Source organism: Chiloscyllium plagiosum, unplaced genomic scaffold (assembly GCF_037043375.1).
Source record: "Chiloscyllium plagiosum isolate Xiang-an unplaced genomic scaffold, Cpla_swu_hap1 HiC_scaffold_6, whole genome shotgun sequence".
NCBI lineage: Eukaryota > Metazoa > Chordata > Chondrichthyes > Orectolobiformes > Hemiscylliidae > Chiloscyllium > Chiloscyllium plagiosum.
This window is the reverse complement of record NW_028270144.1, coordinates 132,377,799-132,399,512: the sequence shown is the minus strand read 5'-3', so window position 1 is coordinate 132,399,512 and position 21,714 is coordinate 132,377,799. Positions and strand designations below refer to the sequence as shown.

At 43.3% G+C, this 21,714-nt stretch overlaps 1 protein-coding gene across 2 annotated transcripts in view; it reads left to right on the top strand.

Annotated features, from left to right (window-relative positions):
- The window catches only part of ilk (integrin-linked kinase), a 77,214-nt gene that overhangs the window by 45,451 nt on the left and 10,049 nt on the right, over nt 1–21,714 (top strand). For both annotated transcript variants that reach the window (XM_087988519.1, XM_087988518.1), the window contains exons 4-7: nt 59–154; nt 2,324–2,420; nt 6,548–6,631; nt 12,393–12,478. In XM_087988519.1, the coding sequence (XP_087844645.1) occupies nt 59–154; nt 2,324–2,420; nt 6,548–6,631; nt 12,393–12,478 (363 nt within the window). The remainder of the gene's footprint in view (nt 1–58; nt 155–2,323; nt 2,421–6,547; nt 6,632–12,392; nt 12,479–21,714) is intronic.

The following is a 21,714-nucleotide window of genomic DNA, read 5'->3' as shown; positions in this document are numbered from 1 at the left end:
CATCTTGTTGGGTCTGTGTCAAGTCCAGGTGAATCACCATCTGCATTTGTCTCCACAGCTTATCCAGTGCAAAGCAGATGTCAGCGCAGTGAATGAACATGGAAACACACCACTGCACTACGCTTGTTTCTGGGGTCATGATAAGGTGGCCGAGGTAAGAGCTTGTCACACTGTGTTCACCATTTCTGACACACACCAATGATCGGTTTTTACACGGATCAAAGGTTAGCCTATCTACAGTACGACTAAAATGTTGTGACCAACATGGACTGCACAATGCGCGTAGATTGGTGCCAAGATTTGCTCATCAGGTTGCATTTGCACTTCCTGTGTTGTCAGTGAGATACTGATGGGTGTGAGGTTTCTCGAAACACTTGGAAGTATGGGGATTACATTTGGCTGCTCCAGCCTATGCTGTCTCACTGCAGGGCACTTCAGCAAGTCCCATTTCCGTAACTATTCCCATTAAATCTGTTCATTCCCATCAATTCCTGTTCAGATTCTTTTCTAATTCCTGTTTGAATGTCTCAATTAAACCTGTCTCCCCCTACAGTCTCAGACAGTACATTCCAAACCCTAACCACTCGCTGGGATCTTTTTTCTTTATGTCATCGTCAGTTCTTCTATCTTATCATCTTATATGGATGTCCTCTGTTTCGCAACTCTTCTACCAGTGGGAGCACTTTGTTGATTGGGCAAGGATCAATTGTTTTGGCAGTGTTATCATTAGCCCACAGAAGTGGAAATTTCCTGGTCACCAATGCAACCAACATTCCATCTGCCTCAGATAGGCATTCCAGTTCCTGAAATTCTTGTGAAACAATGCACAATCACACTGCTCTGACTGAGCTTTCGCTTGGGTGCTCAGCTGTTAATTCACTCCTAGAGTCATAGAGATGTACGGTATGGAAACAGACCCTTTGTTCCAACCTGTCCATGCCGATCAGATATCCCAACCCAATCTAGTCCCACCTGCCAGCACCCAGCCCATATCCGTCCAAACACTTCCTATAACCTGGCTATGTAGTATTCTATGTAAACACTTGGATTAGATTCTAGCCTGTAACACATACCATGTCAACATAATTAGGAGATGCTGGTGTTAGACTGGGGTATACAAAGTTAAAAATCACACAACACCAGGTTATAGTCCAACAGGTTTAATTGGAAGCACACGAGCTTTCGGAGTGTCGCTCCTTCATCAGGTGGTAGTGGAGGACTCAATCCTAACCTATAACCTGGTTGGACTATAACCTGGTGTTGTGTGATTTTTAACAATGTCAACATATGTTGCTATATACTGGATTGTGGATAGTATTAAGCCAGAGAGTGTTCAGTCGAGGGTTACCAAGATGTTGTGAACCATCCACTGTGTAAAGGTTTGAGTTATAAAGAAAGGCTGGACGGGGCTGGACTTTTTTCACTGGAGCATAGGAGGCTGAAAGCTGACCTTATAGGGGTTTATAAAACCCTGAAGAGTATAGATAGAGTTAATGGTAGGTGCCTTTTCCCTGGCATAGGGGATTTCAAGACTATGGCACATTTTTAAGGTGAGAGGAGAGAGATTTTAAAAAATACAGGAGGGACAAATACTTTTTTTTTAAAAAACTGGTGGTTCACGTATGGGTTGCACTTTGTGAGGAAGTGGTGGGTGTGGACACAGTTACAATATTTAAAAGACATTTGGATAAGTACATGAATAGGGAAGGTTTGTAGGGATATGGGCCAGGAGCAGGCAGGTGGGACTAAGTTTAGTTTGGGATTATGTTTGGCACTGACTGGTTGGATTGAAGGGTTTGTTTCTGTGCTATATGACTCTATGTGCAGTTCCTGGTAACATTTTTCGGTCATTCTGTCAACTGGTCACCCTGTAACTACACTCTCCCACCAATGTGAAGGTCACAGTATCATCAGTGCCAGAAGGGCTTGGTTACATGGTTTATAAAGGTAGCTCTTGTTATGGAATTTACCAGGCAGAAATTAAGTGACAAGGCAGAATACCAGATTTAAAATAGGAATCCGTTCTGTCTTGAGTGTCCTGGCCTCTCCTCACTTGAAGCATATCACGAAACTGTAAAATCTCCATTAACAGACTTAATTTCCTGTTATGTATACTTTTGGCCTGAGATTCACATTGAACATTGAAAATGTAATGTCACCAAAGATAATGGGAAATGTCAGAATGAATAGATCTTGTTGGCAATGTGAAGAGAGCCTGCCTGGACTGTGTGGTGAACTTCCAACATAATTCCTTAATATACTGTACACGGGATCTGTGAAGCAGGAGATGTGTGTGTAGTCAATCTGGTCTCTTTCCTTTCAGGATCTGGTGCTCAGTGGAGCCCTTGTTAGCATCTGCAGTAAGTATGGAGAGACCCCATTGGACAAAGGAAAGGCGCACTTACGGGAGATACTGAAGGGTATGTATACTGCTTTATCCAACTCATTACATGGTGGAGGTTCCGGTAAAATTTACAAAGTGACTGTGGTTTTGCTGTACACAGCTGTTTATAAACCACCCACCCTTTCAGATTCAACCCTTTGGCTCCTGGCCCTCCCCTGGAAATCAGCAGGTCACGCAGCATCTGAGGAGCCCTTCATTAGGAATGTGGGGGGACAGGAGGCTGAGAGATAAATCAGAGGCTGGGAGTTGAGTGGGGGTGAATACAGGTGGGAGGTGATTGTGATAAGTTGGTGGGGAGGGTTGGAGCACATAGGTGGGATAGAAGATGGGCAGGTGAAGAGGGCAGTGCCAAGTTAGAGGGTTGGATCTGGGATGAGGTGGGGGGAGGGGAGATGAGGAAACTAGCAAAGTTTATGTTGATGCCATGTGGTTGGAGGGTCCCAAGGTGGAAGATGAGGTGTTCTTCCTCTAGTCATCGGGTGCTGAGGATTTGGCTGTGGAGGGGGCCCAGGACTTGCATGTCCTTGGTGGAGTGGGAGGGGGTGTTGAAGTGGTCAGCCACAGGGCAATGGGGTTGTTTAGTGCATGTGTCTCAGAGATGTTCGCTGAAACGTTCCACGAGTTGGCATCCTATCTCCCCAATGTAGAGGAGACCACATCGAGAGCAATGGACACAGTAGATAAGGTGGGTGGATGTGCAGGAAAATCTGTACTGGATATGGAACGATCCTTTGGGGCATTGGACAAGGGTGAGGGGGGAGGTGTGAGCATAGGTTTTACAGCTGTTGTGGTGGCATGGGAAAGTGCTGGGAATGGAGGGTAGGTTGGTGGGGGCATAGAAAATAACAAAATGTTTCCTGTGCTTAAGTCATTGAAGAGGCAGTTTCAGTTCAGATTTAAATCTCAGCTATTCATGGGAAACAAATGCAGAATATATTAAAATATGTTCTCCAAATGAAACTTGCCAAATAAAACAGTCAGAATTACAGTGACAACTTTGATAGAGATCAGCATTCTTTGAATTTGCAATATGAAGGGGGGCACTGAATTCTTAACAGTAACTGACAGAACTGAAACAGCTTGGCTCCAAGTTCTAATATTCTCTAAAATCTTAACAAAACATCAAAATTAAAATGCAGTCGTCTTTTTGTGAACACTGCATTAAAAACACAGCAGCAAAGATATTTTAATACATTACTCTCATCTGGGTAAATCATGACCACTGACCCATTTGTTTTAATTTTAACCGGCACTGTAAAATTTCAAACAAATCAGGGGCTCGAAGCCCTCAATCAGTTTGTTTTAAGGTTGCAAGTTTGATAATTTTAAAAAGGACATAATGTTGTACAATTTAAATGTAAAAACATAGCCCACAAAACACATTGATTTGAGATCTTTATTCAAACAAGGCAAAAGAGTTACTTGAAAGGATTTTCTGAACTAGGATTTTAACAAACCAAAATATTTAATGATCAAACACTCTCAGCATGGCACAATTTATATTGAAACTTCCTTTTTCGATCCAAGTATTAGTGCAATCTTAATTTCAGCACTACTTGTCTTTTTTTCCGCATCCTCTTGATGAAATTGCATTTATTGAAGAAAAGAAAATCCTCACAGCGGACCACATGGTGTCACAGTTTAAGCCACTCTCTTCCCCCAGAAGAAAGACTCACCGAGTTGAGTCCACTGCCCAGAAACTGAGACTCCCACAACAAAAAACCCGGATAAAGCCTCCCCGGTGGTTAATGTACTTTACTGTTGGAATCCGAGCGGACTGGATTCACTTTTTTGCCGGTTGCCCTAAAAGTACTTCAAAGGGGAGGTGTGGAGGACAAAGGCGATAACTTTCAAAAGTACCAAATTCTGTTTAAGTGTTTTCCTTTGAAGTTCCTGGTTTTTAACTTTTTTTTTGCTCCAGAGCCTCAAATCTCACCACTGGAGGAATCCAAACTCCTTTTTCCAGGGGACCTTAACCCCTTCCTCACTTTACTTCTCAAGGGGACTCGAGCCCCTTGTAATACCCTGGGGACTCTGATGCCTATCAAAACCCTGGGAACTCTGACCCCAATCAAAACCCTTTTTCCGTGCAAAGCGACTCGTTGGTATGCAAGTGTACGAGTTACCTCAAAGGTACAAAGAATAGTGGATTTCCTTCCCAAAGGGCAGTAGTGGAACATATGGGTTTTTACAACAACTGATAAGTTTTACTGTCACAATTATGGTGACTTGCATTTATTTCCACTTTCATTAGTTGAATTTTAGTTCCACCAGCTGCCATTGCTGGGAACAGAACCTAAATCCATAACCATCAGCCTGGATCTTTGGGATGATGAGTCTAGTAATGTTACCACTATATCTTCCTGTATTGTCAGCCTGTCAGGAACAAAGAATAGTACAACACAGGAATAAGCCCTTCAGCCTGCCACATCAGCACTGACCATCTGAACTCATCCCAGCTGTTTGCACCTGATCTGTATCCCGGTATTCCCTGTCTCTCTAAATATCCATTTAAATGCCTCTTAAATAATTGTCTCAAATAAGTTACAATTCTTACCTCTGCATGTGATTTCTGTCTGTATGACTTGACTCAGTGATATCATGTTTTGCCACATTTTCTGAGCTAATTTTTCCCATTGCAATGTTTAATCTGGTCCTGGGATTTGGGCACAACTGGTTAGATTGCATTTAGAATCAACCTTGACCTGTGAGATTTGAGTCTTTGGGAGTAAATGCATACAGAGATAAGATTTGTGACATGTTTGAGGCATTCATACAGCTGGCAATCATGTAAGAACGTGATGTAGTGATAATATCACTTGACTAATCATCCAGATACCTAGGCTAATGCTCAAAGTTTGAATCCCACCATGGAAGCTGGTGGAATTTAAATTGAATTAAAAAGCTAGTCTCAGTGATGGTGACCAGGAAACTAGCATTCATTTCAAGAGGGCTAGAATACAAGAACAGAGATGTCCTCTCAGATCGTATAAGGCTCCAGACAGACCAAGTTGGAATGTTATGAGCAGTTACGGGCGCACTATCTAAGAAAGGATGTGCTGGCCTTGGAGGAGGCCGCTGAGGAGGCTTACAAGAATGATCCCAGAAATGAAGAACCTGTCATGAGGAACAGTTAGGACCCTGGGTCTGTACTCAGTGGAGTTTAGAAGGATATGGGGGGATTTAATTGAAACTTACAGAATACCGAGAGGCCGAGACAGAGAGGATGCGGAGAAGATGTTAGACTCGTCAGGGAAGCTAGGAACTGAGGGCAAACTATATATTTCAAGGGGAAATTAGGGGTGAGTAACAAATTCTGACTTTTTCAAAGAACATGTCATGAACAAATAAAACCCACAGAAGCTATGCTACAATTGAATAATGCTCCGGTTCTGTGCCACCTGGCATTAATACGCCTCAGAAAGGATACATCGACCTTGAAAAACACAGTGCATTTACATCAGAATGTCCCGAGATCAGGTTGGGAATGAGGAGACAGAGCATTTGCTTTAGAGTCAGGCTCTTCAGGGATGATGTGAGAAACTACTTGACATCAAGTGAGTGAGGATCCACTGTTCTCTCCCCCAAAAAGATGCTGGCTTTGGGCAGAACTGAAACTAATCAAATTTATTGGGTGATGTGGATTCGAAGCTTGAGGGTAAGTGTGTAGGTGATGTTTAGGTACACAGCAGCTATCATCTTAATTGTAAAGTTGGACAAACTCAAGGGATGAATGGACCCTCCCGATCCTATGTTCTTATTGGATGTCTTCATTTCTTGAATTCATCATTCAGAAAAATTAATTAACCAAAAAGAATGTGGTAGAGGCAGAGAACTGAGATGTTGTGGAGTGGAATGTTTTTATTTGTAGATAGAAATTACAGAATCTGCTCATTTTGAATCAAGTGAACTAATGTGATCTCCCTGTGACTGCTGACCATGCGTGGTTCAGTGCAGTGGTCCACATACCTTCCTTCTTGTACATGGAGCTTTCTCATTCTATCCTGTGTTAAGTTGGTGTCAGAGACTGGGATCAATTTGAACTGTACGATACAGGGTTTGAGAGGCTCCAACTTGTGTGAATGCTCTTTTATTGTTGTTCATCTCACTTTTAACACTCTTTTTGTCTTTTTTCCATCACAGAACATGCAGAGAAGCTGGGCCAGAGTCTGACAAAAGTACCCTACAAGGACACTTTCTGGAAAGGGACAACTCGCACTCGCCCCCGTCAGTGAACCCTCTAGCTTTTATTCAGAATTGATCATGATGGAATTTATGATTGATTGTATCTGAGCCAAGAGCAATTGAGAAGCATGGGAATAATCAGATAAGAAAAGATCAAGTGACAAGATCATGACTTGAACTCTACTTTCTCACCTATTCCTGAACCTCTTTGACTCCCTTGTTACTCAAGAATCTATCTAACTCTATCTTAAAAATATTCAGGGACCCAAATCCATCATTTGAGGAAGAGAATTGCTCAGACTTAAAAACCCTCAGAAAGAAAAAAAACTCTCATCTTAAATAGAAGGTCTATTATTTTGAAACTGATTTCACTAGTTCTTGTCTCTCCCACAAAGGGAAGCATACTCTGATTCTTCTAAACTGCAGTGGACACAGGCTGAACCTGTCCAACCATTTCTCATAAGAAAACTTGTAGACTTTCCATTTTAAGAGCAGAAGTTAAGGGTCTAAACTAGGGGAAGGGCATTTTTAATAGCATTGGATAGATAGCAGATTTTAAAAAAGAGATGAGAAATTTCTTCTCCCCGAAGGGTTCTGAATGTGTTGAATTCACTGGCCTGGAGTCCGGTGAAATCTGAGACATTGTGTAAATTTAAAGAGGAGATAGGCAGATTTTTAAAGTAATAATGGGTTGTGGGGAGCAGGCAGGAAAGTGGGATTGAGGCCGAGATGTGATCAGCCAGGATTGTATCTAATGGCAAAGCGGGTTCAAGGGGCTGAATTGCAGTTTTCTGTTACTAGTACTGTTGCTCTAAGCAGCAAATGATAGAGCTAAGCAGTCCCACGACAGTTGGTCAGATCTAAGCTCTGCAGTCCTGCCACATCCAGTAGTGAATGATGGTAAACAATTAAATTGGAAGAGGAGCTTCCATAAATGGCCCTATTCTCGATGATGGGGGTCACCAGCACATAGTGCAAAAGATAAGATGAAACATTCACCACAGTCTTCAGATCGAAGTGATGAGTGGATGTTTCATCTCAGCTTCCCCCAGAAGTCCCCAGCATCATAGATGGATAGTTTTCAGCCAATTCGAAACACTCCATGTGATATCAAGAAATAGTGGAGACTGGATACTGCAAAGGCTATGTGTTCTGATGCCATTCTGGCCAAAGTACTGACGACTCATGCTCCAACATTTGTCACACCCTTAGCAAGCTATTCCAGTACAATGACAACCCTGATATCTAACTGACAATGTGAAAAAGTACCCAGCCAGTGACTCTCACATTCCAAGCCTCAATTTTAACAAAAACAAGCCATCCCAGGAATCAGTCGAGTAAATCTCTAAACTATTTCAAATACAATGGTGTCCTTTCTTAAAGTTTGATGTGCAAACTGCATTGTGTTGAAGGTATGGTCTCACCAATGCTTTGTACAACAGTAGCAATGTACATGGATATTCCATTCCTTTTGCACTAACTAACCACATGCCATTTACCTTCCTAGTCACTCCGTGATCACATTTTGTGATTCCTGTACCAAAACACCCAGATCCCTCTGTATCTACAAGTTCTGCAATCTCTTGCAGTGTAAAAGTTACAACATAATTTGCTGCTCCTCTATTCTTCCTGCCGAAGTGAACACATTCACATTTTCCCACATTATACTCCATCTGCCATGTTATTGTCCACCCAGTTAATCTGTCTCTAATCCCTTTGCAGACTTCTCTTCACTAAGTACTCTCCTATCTTTGTACCATCAGTGAATTTAACAGCCATCCTTTCAAATCATTGTAAATAATTGAGATCCCGGCACTGATCCTGTGACATTCCAATAATTGCATCCTGCCAACTCAAAAATGACAGTTTAAATAATTAAAACAAATATTTAAAGTATTTGTTCACAGTGTGTTGCATCAGTTGCAAGGCCAGCATTTGTTATCCATCCCTCATTGCCCAGAGGGCAGTGAGAGTGGCTCTGGAGTCAGATGTAGATCAGTCTGGGTAAGAACAGCAAGTTTGCTTCCCTAAAGGATGTTAGTGAACCAGATGAAATTTGTGAGTGTTGACCACATGGTCATCATGAGGTCAGCTTTTTATTCAAGATTTTCATTGAATTCAGTTTTTACCATCTACCGTGGGGGTGGGAGGTTTGAACCCTTGTCTGGATCACTAGTCCAATAACATTACCAGTCCAATAACATTACCACTCCACTACCACCCCCTGCTAACTTTATGGCTGCTGTCTATTCTGTAAACCAATCTTCAATCCATGCTGCTATGTTATCATGTGCATGAGCTCTCATTTTATTTAATAACCTCTGATGTGGCACCTTGTCAAATGTCTTTTGGAAATCCTACATCTCCAGTTTCCCCTTTATTCAAGTGGGTTGCTTGTTACTTGAAATGCCAAACGCTCAGCATTGAATCACACCAGCCCCTTTGCTCTTTGAAATGTTGAGATGTATCAGCTTCAATGGCTATATTGGATGGAGCCAGAGGTAGGGGGTGGACTCTCACTCCATAGTATGGTTAGGTACTGGGACATAGAACATAGAAAATACAGCGCAGTACAGGCCCTTTGGCCCTCGATGTTGCGCTGATCCAAGCCCACCTAACCTATACTAGCCCACTATCCTCCATATGCCTATCCAATGCCCGCTTAAATGCCCATAAAGAGGGAGAGTCCACCACTGCTACTGGCAGGGCATTCCATGAACTCACAACTCGCTGAGTAAAGAATCTACCCTAACATCTGTCCTATACCTACCACCCCTTAATTTAAAGCTATGCCCCCTCGTAATAGCTGACTCCATATGTGGAAAAAGGTTCTCATGGTCAACCCTATCTAAACCCCTAATCATCTTGTACACCTCTATCAAGTCACCCCTAAACCTTCTTTTCTCCAATGAAAACAGCCCCAAGTGCCTCAGCCTTTCCTCATACGATCTTCCTACCATACCAGGCAACATCCTGGTAAACCTCCTCTGCACCCGTTCCAGTGCCTCCACATCCTTCCTATAGTATGGTGACCATAACTGCACACAATACTCCAGATGCGGCCGCACCAGAGTCTTATACAACTGCAACATGACCTCAGGGCTCCGGAACTCAGTTCCTCTACCAATAAAAGCCAGTACGCCATATGCCTTCTTCACCGCACTATTTACCTGGGTGGCAACTTTCAGAGATCTGTGTACATGGACACCAAGATCCCTCTGCTCATCCACACTACCAAGTATCTGACCATTAGCCCAGTACCCCATCTTCTTGTTACTCTTACCAAAGTGAATCACCTCACACTTACCTACATTGAACTGCATTTGCCACCTTTCTGCCCAGCTCTGCAACTTATCTATATCCTGCTGTAACCTGACACATCCTTCCTCACTGTCCACAACTCCACTGACTTTCGTATCATCCGCAAACTTGCTCACCCAACCTTCTAACCCCTCCTCCAGATCATTTATAAAAATGACAAACAGCAATGGTCCCAAAACAGATCCTTGCGGAACACCACTAGTAACTGCACTCCAAGATGAACCTTTACCATCAACTACTACCCTCTGTCTTCTTCCAGCCAGCCAATTCCTAATCCAAACCTCCAACTCACCCTCAATGCCATACCTCCATATTTTATGCAGTAGCCTACCATGGGGAACCTTATCAAACGCCTTACTAAAATCCATATACACCACATCTACCGCTTTACCCTCATCTACCTCCTTAGTCACCTTCTCAAAGAATTCAATAAGGTTTGTGAGGCACGACCTGCCCTTCACAAAACCATGCTGACTATCCTTGATCACATTATTCCTATCCAGATGTTCATAAATCCTATCCCTTACAATTCTCTCTAAGACTTTGTCCACAACAGAAGTGAGACTCACCGGCCTATAGTTACTAGGGTTATCCCTACTCCCCTTCTTGAACAAGGGAACCACATTTGCTATCCTCCAGTCTTCTGGCACTATTCCTGTTGACAACGAGGACATAAAAATCAAGGCCAATGGCTCTGCAATCTCCTCTCTTGCTTCCCAGAGAATCCTAGGATAAATGCCATCAGGCCCAGGGGACTTATCTATTTTCACCCTTTCCAGAATTTCCAACACCTCTTCCCTACATACCTCAAAGCTGTCCATTCTAATTAATTGTGACTCAATATTCACATCGGCAACAATGTCCTGTTCCTGAGTGAATACTGACGAAAAGTATTCATTCAGTGTCTCCCCAATCTCTTCAGCCTCCACACGCAACTTCCCACTACTATCCTTGACTGGACCTATTCCTACCCTAGCCATTCTTTTAGTCCTGACATACCTATAGAAAGCCTTAGGGTTTTCCCTAATCCTACCAACTAAGGACTTTTCATGTTCCCTCCTTGCTGCTCTTAGCTCTCTCTTCAGATCCTTCCTGGCTACCTTATAACTCTCAATCGCCCCAATTGAACCTTCACACCTCATCTTTACATAGGCCGCCCTCTTCCCTTTAACAAGGGATTCCAATTCCTTATTAAACCATGGCTCCCTCACACGACCCTTTCCTCCCTGTCTGACAGGTACATACTTATCAAGGACACTCAATAGTTGCTCCTTGAACAAGCTCCACATATCAATTGTGCCAATGCCTTGAGGCCTACTTTTCCAAGCCATGCACCCTAAGTCGTGCCTCACCGCATCATAATTTCCCTGCCCCCAGCTATAACTCTTGCCCTGCAGTGCACACTTATCTCTCTCCATCACTAGAGTAAAAGTCACTGAATTGTGGTCACTGTCCCCAAAGTGCTCACCTACCTCCAATTCTAACACCTGGCCTGGTTCGTTACCCAGAACCAAATCCAGTATGGCCTCACCTCTTGTTGGCCTGTCTACATATTGTGTCAGGAAACCCTCCTGCACACATTGGACAAACACCGACCCATCTAACGAACTCGAGCTATAGCTTTCCCAGTCAATATCTGGAAAGTTAAAGTCCCCCATAACAACCACCCTATTACTTTCACTCTTCTCCTGAATCATCCTCGCAATCCTTTCTTCTACGTCTCTAGGACTATTAGGAGGCCTGTAGAAAACTCCTAACAGGGTAACCTTACCTTTCCTATTCCTAACCTCAGCCCAAACTACCTCAGATGGCGAGACTTCATCCATCGTCCTTTCCACCGCTGTAATACGATCTTTGACAAGCAATGCCACACCTACCCCTCTTTTACCCCCACCTCTGACCGTACTAAAACATTTAAACCCTGGAACCTGCAACAGCCAATCCTGTCCCTGTTCTACCCATGTCTCCGCAATAGCCACAACATCGAAATCCCAGGTACCAACCCATGCTGCAAGTTCACCTACCTTATTTCGTATACTTCTTGCATTGAAGTATACACACTTCAAGCCACTTTCCTGTTTACAGGCACCCTCCTTTGAGATTGATGCCATGTTCCTAACCTCCCTACACTCCAGGTCCTGCACCCTAAAGCTACAGTCTAGGTTCCCATGCCCAATGCAGAGTTAGTTTAAATCCCCCCCCCCCCCCCCAAGAGCACTAGCAAACCTCCCACCAAGGATACTGGTGCCCCTCAGGTTCAGGTGTAGACCATCCTGTTTATAGAGGTCCCACCTTCCCCAGAAAGAACCCCAGTTATCCAAATACCGGAATCCCTCCCTCCTGCACCATCCCTGTAGCCACGCATTTAACTGTTCTCTCTCCCTATTCCTCGACTCTCTATCACGTGGCACGGGTAACAAACCAGAGACAACAACTCTGTTTGTGGAGATTGGAATTAATTTCTTTGCTGTTTGTCTTACAGGAAATGGAACATTGAATAAACACGCTGGCATTGACTTCAAACAGCTGACCCTGAATCATAAAATCAATGAGAACCACTCTGGAGAGGTAAACTGCCCTGAGCCAAGTCAATATCCAGAACTGTGTTTGTTGTTTAAATAGGTCGGGCTCAGCAGCCAAGTTAAAGCTGAATAAAATATGTCAATGTCTTCTTGGAAACACTCTTCAGCTCCTTCTCTGCCCACTCTCAATCATTCCCCAAACTCAGTGAAAGGCTGAGAGCCAAACAAGCTCTGAGGGGGACACAGAGTGGAAAGAGGGATATGTTCAAGATTAAGTATGAGCAGAAATTTGGTAAATGAAATATAATTTGGGAAAATATGAGGCTGTTTACTTTGGCAGGGAGGACAATAAAGCAGAATATTATTTAAATGCAGAGTAATTACAAAACACTTGTTCTTATTGTGCAGAGCATTGGTGAGCCCACACTTGGAGTACTGATTGTAGTTTCGACCTCTTAAGTGGCAAGGTGGGACACTGCTTTGGAGGCAGCTCAGAAAATATTTACCCGTAATAGCTGGGCTGAGGGGTTTACTTCAAAAGGAAAGGTTTAGCAGGTAGCCTCGTTGGAATCGAGAGGAATTAGAGATGATTGTATGGGAACATGTCAGGGTGTAAGAGGGCTGTCTGAGCTAGACAGTGTTCCTCATATTGGGAGAAAGGAATATAGGAGAAAGAATAAGCAATTCAATTCCTTGAGCCATTCTGAATCTTGGCTGATCATCTACCTCAATGCCATATTTCTGCATTATCCCCCTCTTTGTTGATGTCAACAGTAACTACAAACCTGTCAGTCTCAGTCTTAGATCTTCTCAATGACTGAGCTTCCACAGCTTCTGGGATAGAGAATTCCAAAGATTCTCCACCTCTAAGTGAACTTGTTCCACTCACCTCACTAATGGCTTTCCTTTTATTCAGTATGACTATAAGACACATAGATGACTGAGAAAGAAGGTAAAAGCATATGGGATCCTTAGTAACTTGACAAGTTGGATCTAAAATTGGCATTGTGACAAGCGACAGAGACTAATGGTAGAAGGCTGTTTGTGTGACAGGAGCCATTGTAAAGTGTTCTACCAGAGGGTCTGTGCTGGCTGCCTTTTTGTGATATTCGTAAATGATAGAGCTGAGAACTTGGGAGCAATGATAAGTAAATTTGTGGATAATATGAGGATTGGCCAAGTGGTTGACAGTAAGGAAGAAGATATTGGGTTACAGGGATATATCAAAGAATTGGTCAGATTGCACTGGAGTGCATGCAGAAAAGTTTGACCAGGATGTTTCCTGGGATGGAGTATTTTAGCAATGAAGTGAGGCTGGATAAACTCTGGTTGTTTTCTTTGGAGCAGAGAACGTTGAAGGGGTTCTGATTGAGGTATAGAAGATCATGAACAGGGTGAATAGAAAACAACTGATTCCTTATTTTAAAGGGTCAATAACAAGAAAGCACAATTTTAAGGTGAAAGGTGAGAAATTTAAAGGGGTTTTAAGCAAAGCATTTTTCACCCAGAGGTTGGTGGGAGTCTGGAATGTGCTGCCTGGGAGGGGAGTTGAGGCAGGAAACCTCACAACTTTGAAAAAATACTTGGATAAGCACTTGAAATGTTATATAACATTCAGGGTTATGGGCCTAGTGCTGGAAAGTGGGGCCAGGATAGATTTAGTGTCTCTCCGGCGGTACAGTCCAAAGGATCTCTCCTATACTCTATGATGCAGCACATCAAGTCTGTGTATGACTCGCATATCATCCTCTGCCATTGAATAAAATCGCAACTGATCCAATAATCTTTAACTCCACTTTCCTGCTTTTACCGCATAAGCTGAGACTCTGTTCCCTTGTTCGAGATACCACAGTCAGAGCGAACATCTTTCCTGCAACTAAAGGCAAAATGCTGCAGATGCTGGAAATACTGAAACACACAGAGAATGCTGGAGTCACTCTGCAGGTCTGACAGCATCTACGGAGAGAGAAACAGAGTTAATGTTTTAAGTCCAGTATGACTGTTCTGAAGAGGAGTCCTATTGGACTTGAAATCTTAACTGTTTTCTCCACAGACTCTGCCAGACTTGCATAGTTTCCCTAGCACTTTTTGTTTTCCTTTCTGAATCTAGTCTGTCTAACCCTTTTAAGAATTTTATCAGTTTCCATGAGATCACCTCTCATTCTTCTAACGCCAGTCAGTAAGGCCCAGTCTCCTCATAGGAACAAGACTCATACAATCATGGAATTGTTACGAGGAGGACGAGGCCAGTCAGCACAGCATGCCTGCGCCAGCTCTTCAAACGTTCGTTACCCAGTGCCTAATTCCTGCTTTTTCTCTAAACCTTTGCATACTATTTCTATCCAAATAATTCTCCAGCGTCTTCTTGAATTCCTGAAGTGAACCTGTCTCCATCATGTTTCCAGGTAGTGCTTTTCATAACCTATTTATATATTAGATGAAATTTTTTTTTTTCTCTCTCAGCCTTTGCTTCTTTAGAACATGACTTGAAATATATGCCGCCCCCATTTTGCCGCAGTTTAATATGGGAACAGCTTTTCTCTATCTACTGATCATGATGTTGGAAATCTCCAAGTCTCCTCTCAGCTGTCTTCTGTCCAATGAGAACAGTCCCAGTGTCTTCAAACTCTCCTCATTACTGAAGTTTCTCATTCCTGGGACCATTCTGGTAAATCACTTCTGCACTTTCTCCAATGCATTCACATCTTTGCTGTAATATGGTGCCAACCACTATACATATTACTGCAGCTGAGGTTTGACAAGTGTTTTGTACAAGTTCACTATCACCACCTTGCTTGTGTACTCTATGCCACTATTAATAAAGCCGAGGACACTGCCTGCTCTATTAACCACATTCTCTACCAGTCCTGCCACCTTCAATGATCTCTGCACATATACACCCAGTTCTCTCTGCTCCTATACCCCCTTTAGAATTGTAACGCCTATGTTATATTGTCTTTCAGTGTTCTTCCAACCAAACTCTATCAGCTCACACTTGTCTGACTAGAACCTCATCAGCCACTTTACCAACCTGTCAGTGTCCTTCTGGAGTTTGACACTGTCCTCCTCACAGTTTACAATTCTCCAAAGTATCATCGGCAAATTTTGAAATTGTCCTATGCACAGCAAGATACAGATCATTAATGTATATCAGAAAAAGCATGGCTTCTGATAATGATCACTGAGAAATTTCACCTCAAATCTTTCCAATATTCAATGACCACTATTCGGGAGGGTTTAACCTAATTCAGCAGGGGGATGGGAACCTAAATTGTAGCTCCAGTGTACAGGAGATTGAGAGTCGTGATGTCAGAAATATGGTTACAAGGCCGCACGAGTTCACTGATAAGCAGGAAGGTGCTTTGAAGTGTGTCTACTTCAACACTAGGAGCATCCGAAATAAGGTGGGTGAACTTGTAGCATGAGTTGGTACTTGGGACTTCGATGTTGTGGCTATTTCAGAGACATGGATAAAGCAGGGACAGGAGCAGTTGTTGCAGGTTCCAGGGTTTAGATGTTTCAGTAAGAATGGGGAAGGTGGTAAAAGAGGAGAAGGTGTAGCATTGTTCGTCAAGGACAGTATTATGGCAGAAAGGACATTCGACTGAGGTAGTATGGGCTGAGGTTAGAAACAGGAAAGGAGAGGCCACCCTGTTGGGAGTTTTCTATAGATCTCTGAATAGTTTCAGAGATGTAGAGGAAAGGATAGCAAAGATAATTCTGGACAGGAGCAAGAATGACAGGGTAGTTGTTTTGGGGACTTAAAATTTCCAAATATTGACTGGAAATACTACAGTTCGAGTACTTTAGAACATAGAACAGTACAGCACAGAACAGGCCCTTCAGCCCACGATGTTGTGCCGACCACTGATCCTCATGTATGCACCCTCAAATTTCTGTGACCATATGCATGTCCAGGAGTCTCTTAAATGTTCCCAATGACCCTGCCTCCACAACTGCTGCTGGCAACGCATTCCATACTCTCACAACTCTCTGTGTAAAGAACCCGCCTCTGACCTCCCCTCTATACTTTCCTCCAACCAGCTTAAAACTATGACCCCTTGTGTTAGTCATTTCTGCCCTGGGAAATAGTCTCTGGCTATCGACTCTATCTATGCCTCTCATTATCTTGTATACCTCAATTAGGTCCCCTCTTCTCCTCCTTTTCTCCAATGAAAAAAGTCCAAGCTCAGTCAACCTCTCTTCATAAGATAAGCCCTCCAGTCCAGGCAGCATCCTGGTAAACCTTCTCTGAACCCTCTCCAAAGCATCCACATCTTTCTTATAATAGGGCGACCAGAACTGGACGCAGTATTCCAAGTGCGGTCAAACCAAAGTTTTATAGAGCTGCAACAAGATCTCACGACTCTTAAACTCAATCCCCCTGTTAATGAAAGCCAAAAAACCATATGCTTTCTTAACAACCCTGTCCACTTGGGTGGCCATTTTAAGGGATCTAAGTACCTGCACACCAAGATCCCTCTGTTCCTCCACACTGCCAAGAATCCTATCCTTAATCCTGTTCTCAGCTTTCAGATTCGACCTGCCAAAATGCATCACCTCTCATTTATCCAGGTTGAACTCCATCTGCCACCTCTCAGCCCATCTCTGCATCCTGTCAATGTCCCGCTGCAGCCTACAACAACCCTCTATACTGTCAACGACACCGCCAACCTTTGTGTCATCTGCAAACTTGCTGACTCATCCTTCAATCCCCTCATCCAAGTCATTAATAAAAATTACAAACAATAGAGGTCCAAGGACAGAGCCCTGTGGAACACCACTCATGGGTCAGTTTTTGTCCAACGTGTGCAGGTGAGTTTCCTGACACAGTATGTAGACAGGCCAACAAGTGGCGAGGCCATATTAGAGTTGGTACTGGGTAATGAACCCGGCCACGTGTTTCCTTCCCCATCCTATGCATCCTAAGTCTCCAGGAAGACTGGAGGATAGCAAATGTTGTCCCCTTCCTGTTCAAGAAGGGGAGTAGAGACAACCAGAAGGTAGGTGAGCACTTTGGTGATCGTGACCATGATTCGGTTAAGTTTAGTGATGGAAAGGGATAGGTATATACCGCAGGGCAAGTGTTATTGAAGTAAAGGCAATTATGATGCGATTAGGCAAGATTTAGGATGCATAGGATGGGGGAGAAACTGCAGGGAATGGGCACAATTGAAATGTGGAGCTTATTCAAGGAACAGCTACTGCATGTCCTTGAAGTATGTACCGGTCATAGAGGGAGGAAGTGGTCTGACACGGGAGCTGTGGTTTACTAAAGAAGTTGAATCTGTTGTCAAGAGGAAGAAGAAGGCTAAGTTAGGATGAGATGTGAAGGCTTAGTTGGGGCATTTGAGAGTTACAAGTTAGCCAGGAAAGACCTAAAGAAATAGCTAAGAAGAGCCAGGAGGGGATATGAGAAGTCATTGGCAGATAGGATCAAGAAAAAACCCTAAAACTTTCTATAGGTATATTAGGAATAAAAGAATGACTAGAGAAAGATTAGGGCAAATTAAGGATAATTGTAGGAAGTTATGCGTGGAGTCCGACAAGATGGGGAAGCACTAAATTAATATTTTTTGTCAGTATTCACACCGGAAAACGACCATGTTGTTGAGGAGAGTGCTAAGATACAGGCTACTAGACTCGATGGGATTGATGTTCGCATGGAAGAGGTGTTAGTAATTCTGGAAAGTATGAAAATAGAGAAGTCCCCTGGGCTGGATGGGATTTATCCTAGGATCTCTGGAAAGCCAAGGAAGAGATTCCAGAGCCTTTGGCTTTGACCTTTATGTCATCATTGACTACAGGAACAGTGCCAGAAAACTGGAGGGTAGCAAATGTCCCCTTGTTCAAGAAGGGGAGTAGAGATAACCCTACTTTGGTTGTGGGTGAAGTGTTGGAAAAGTTTATAAGACATAGGATTTATAATCATCTAGAAAGGAATAAGTTGATGAGGGATAGTCAACACTGTTTTGTGAAGGGTAGGTCGTGCCTCACAAACCTTATTGAGTTCTTTGAGAAGGTGACCAAACAGGTGGATGAGGGTAAAGCGGTTAATGGGGTGTATATGGATTTCAGTAAGGTGTCTGAGAAGGTTCCCCATGGTAGGCTATTGCAGAAAATATGAAGGCATGGGATTGACGGTGTTACAGCAATTTGGATCAGAAATTGGCTAGTTGAAAGAAGACAGAGGGTGGTGGTTGATGGGCAATGTTCATCCTGAAATTCAGTTTGTCATTTTTATAGATGACCTGGATGAGGGCATAGAAGGGTGGATTAGTAAATTTGCAGACGACACTAAGGTCAGTGGAATTGTGGATAGTGCAAAAGGATGTTGTAGGCTACAGAGGGACATAGATAAGCTGCAGAGCTGGACTGAGAGGTGGCAAATGGAGTAAGCTGCAGAGCTGGGCTGAGAGGTGGCAAATGGAGTCTACTGTGGAAAAGTGTGAAGTGATTCACTTGGGAAGGACAGAAACAAAGAGTACTGGGCTAATGGTAGGATTCTTGGTAGTGTAGATGAGCAGAGAGATCTCTGTGTCCATGTACACAGATTCCTGAAATTTGCTACCCAGGTTGATAGGGTTGTTAAGAGGGCATATGGTGTGTGAGCTTCTATTAGTTGAGGGATTGAGTTTCAGAGCCACGAGGTCATGTACAAAACTCTGGTGGGGGCACATTTGGAGTATTGCATACAGTTCTGGTCACTGCATTATAGAAAGGATGTAGAAGCTTTGGAAAGGATTCAGAAAAGATTACTAGGATGTTGCCTGGTTTGGAGGGAAGGCCTTTTTGAGGAAAGGCTGAGGGACTTGAGGCTGTTTTCATTAGAGAGAAGAAGGTTGAGAGGTGACTTAATTGAGACATATAAGATAATCAGAGGGTTAGATAGGGTGGAGAGAGAGAGCCTTTTTCTTTGGATGGTGATGGCTAGCATGAGGGGACATAGCTTCAAATTGAAAGGTGATAGATATAGGACAGATATCAGAGGTAGTTACTTTACTCAGAGAGTACTAGGGGCCCTCTAATTGTTTGCCACACCTGCACCTGAATCTCGAACTGGGGGCACGGTTTTAAAAAAGGGTCTCTCATTGAGTCAGCAGTAAGGGGTATGGTTTCCTCTGAATCGTCCGTTACGACACGGTGGTGAGCCCCTCTGCTAATTGAACCAAATACCCAGAAAAGCTCACCTCATCTCGTAAACTGTTAAAGTATGAATGACAGAGAACTCCTAACTTCCACAATTCAAAGGAAAAAATATCAATTTATTCTTTAACTCTAAAAGTGAACATTAAACAACAACTATTTACAATTCTAAACTTCCTTTCCCTTAAATGCTTGTTATCTACCTTTCACTCTATAACAATATACTGATCCAATAAACACCCCTAATAAAACTGCATCAACTTAATTGTCAAAACCTGACAGCAGCTGTCATCGTCAGTGTCGGTCTTCTTCAGCTGCAGATTTCCCTGGGTGGTCTTCGGTCTTTTGCGACAAGGATGTTGCATGTGAAGTTTCAATAAGAGTGTTTTGAATAGCTGTCTCTTTCGAGATGGCAGGTTGCTCTCTCTGGCTATCAAAATGTCTGTTTCTTTTATACCCCAAACATCAGATCATCTCATTGGTTCGATGTTGTCAAAACAGTAAAATTCACGTTTGTTTGGGTTTTAGTATCCTGGAGCATAATTTAAACTGGTTAAATTCAAATAGTGGTCAAAACAACACAGGTATTTAGTTTACAGCCAAATGTTCCATGTTTTCAATTTCCCAGTACACTCTGAAACTGCTAGTTAGTCACTGCCAAAACAGCCTTCTCTCTCCCTCTCCCTCTCTCTCTCTCTCTCTCTCTCTCTCTCTCCCTCCCTCTCTCTCTCTCTCTCTCTCTCTCTCTCTCTCTCTCTCTCTCTCCTCAAAGGTACAGTACACACCTTCAACTTCATAACATGCAGTTGTACAGGACATTGGTTAGGCTAGTGTTGGAATATTGCGTGCAATCCTGGTCTTCCTATCGGAAAGATGTTGTGAAACGTGAAAGGGTTCAGAAAAGATTTGCAAGGATGTTCCCAGGGTTGGAGGATTTGAGCTATAGGGAGAGGCGGGGGCTGTTTTCCCTGGAGCGTCAGAGGCTGAGGGGTGACCTTCTAGAGATTTATAAAATCATGAGGGGCGTGGATCAGGTAAATAGACAAAGTCTTTTCCCTGGGGTCAGGGAGTCCAGAAGAAGAGGGCATAGGTTTAGGGTGAGAGTGGAAAGATATAAAAGAGACCTACGGGGCAGCGTTTTCACGCAGAGGGTGGTACATGTATGGAATGAGCTGCCAGAGGAAGTGGTGGAGGCTGGTACAATTGCAACATTTAAGAGGCATCTGGATGGGTATATGAATAGGAAGGGTTTGGAGGGATATGGGCCGGGTGATGGCAGGTGGGACTAGATTGGGTTGGGATATCTGGTCGGTATTGTCGGGTTGGACCGAAGGGTCTGTTTCCATGCTATACATCTCTATGACTCTGTCAGTCTATAAAATTCTCTCGCCCAAAAAGCACTGGAGGCTGGTTTGTTAAATTTCTTCAAGGCTGAGTTAGACACGTTTTGATTACAAGGGAGTCTAGGAATATGAGGTGAGCAAGAGGTGCAAGTCTCATCTCCATTTATCCACCCATGCTTTCAGTCCCTCTGTCCTTGCCGAAAACATCCATTGTTAACAGTCATCCCAGCCTCTTCAGCCCAGCATCCACAGCTCTCTTTTGGCACAGAATGTTCTTGATTTCCAGTTGCTTTTTTGTGGAAAAAGTTGCTTCCCAACATCATCATCTGAACAGCCAGGCTCTCACTTCACTATGAAGCCTCTTTGTGCTGGATTTCCAACACAGAGAAAATGGTTTCTGCTTTGAAACAATTTGCTATGTGTAACAGGACGATTAATTTGACGGTACATCCACTAATCTGTTGAGATGCCAAGTGGGGAGCTGATTACACTGTGCAGGTTATTGTGAAGGTGCTATGCTCTGGGACCCATGGCCTCAATTGCACTTTGCTAACTCATTTATCTTCCACATTAGGATCAGGTAGCCTCATGGACTTGTGATCATTACCCACTGTCGTCATGAGGGATTGGAGTCCATGATCTCTGTTAGTGATGAGAAGTCATTTTATTTTTACCCTGCAAGATTATATCCTGTGTTCCTCTGGATAGTGGATAGATATCAACTGTACAAGGTGCTGGTGAGGCCACACCTCGAGTACTGTGTGCAGCTTTGGTCTCCTTAGTTGAGAAAGGA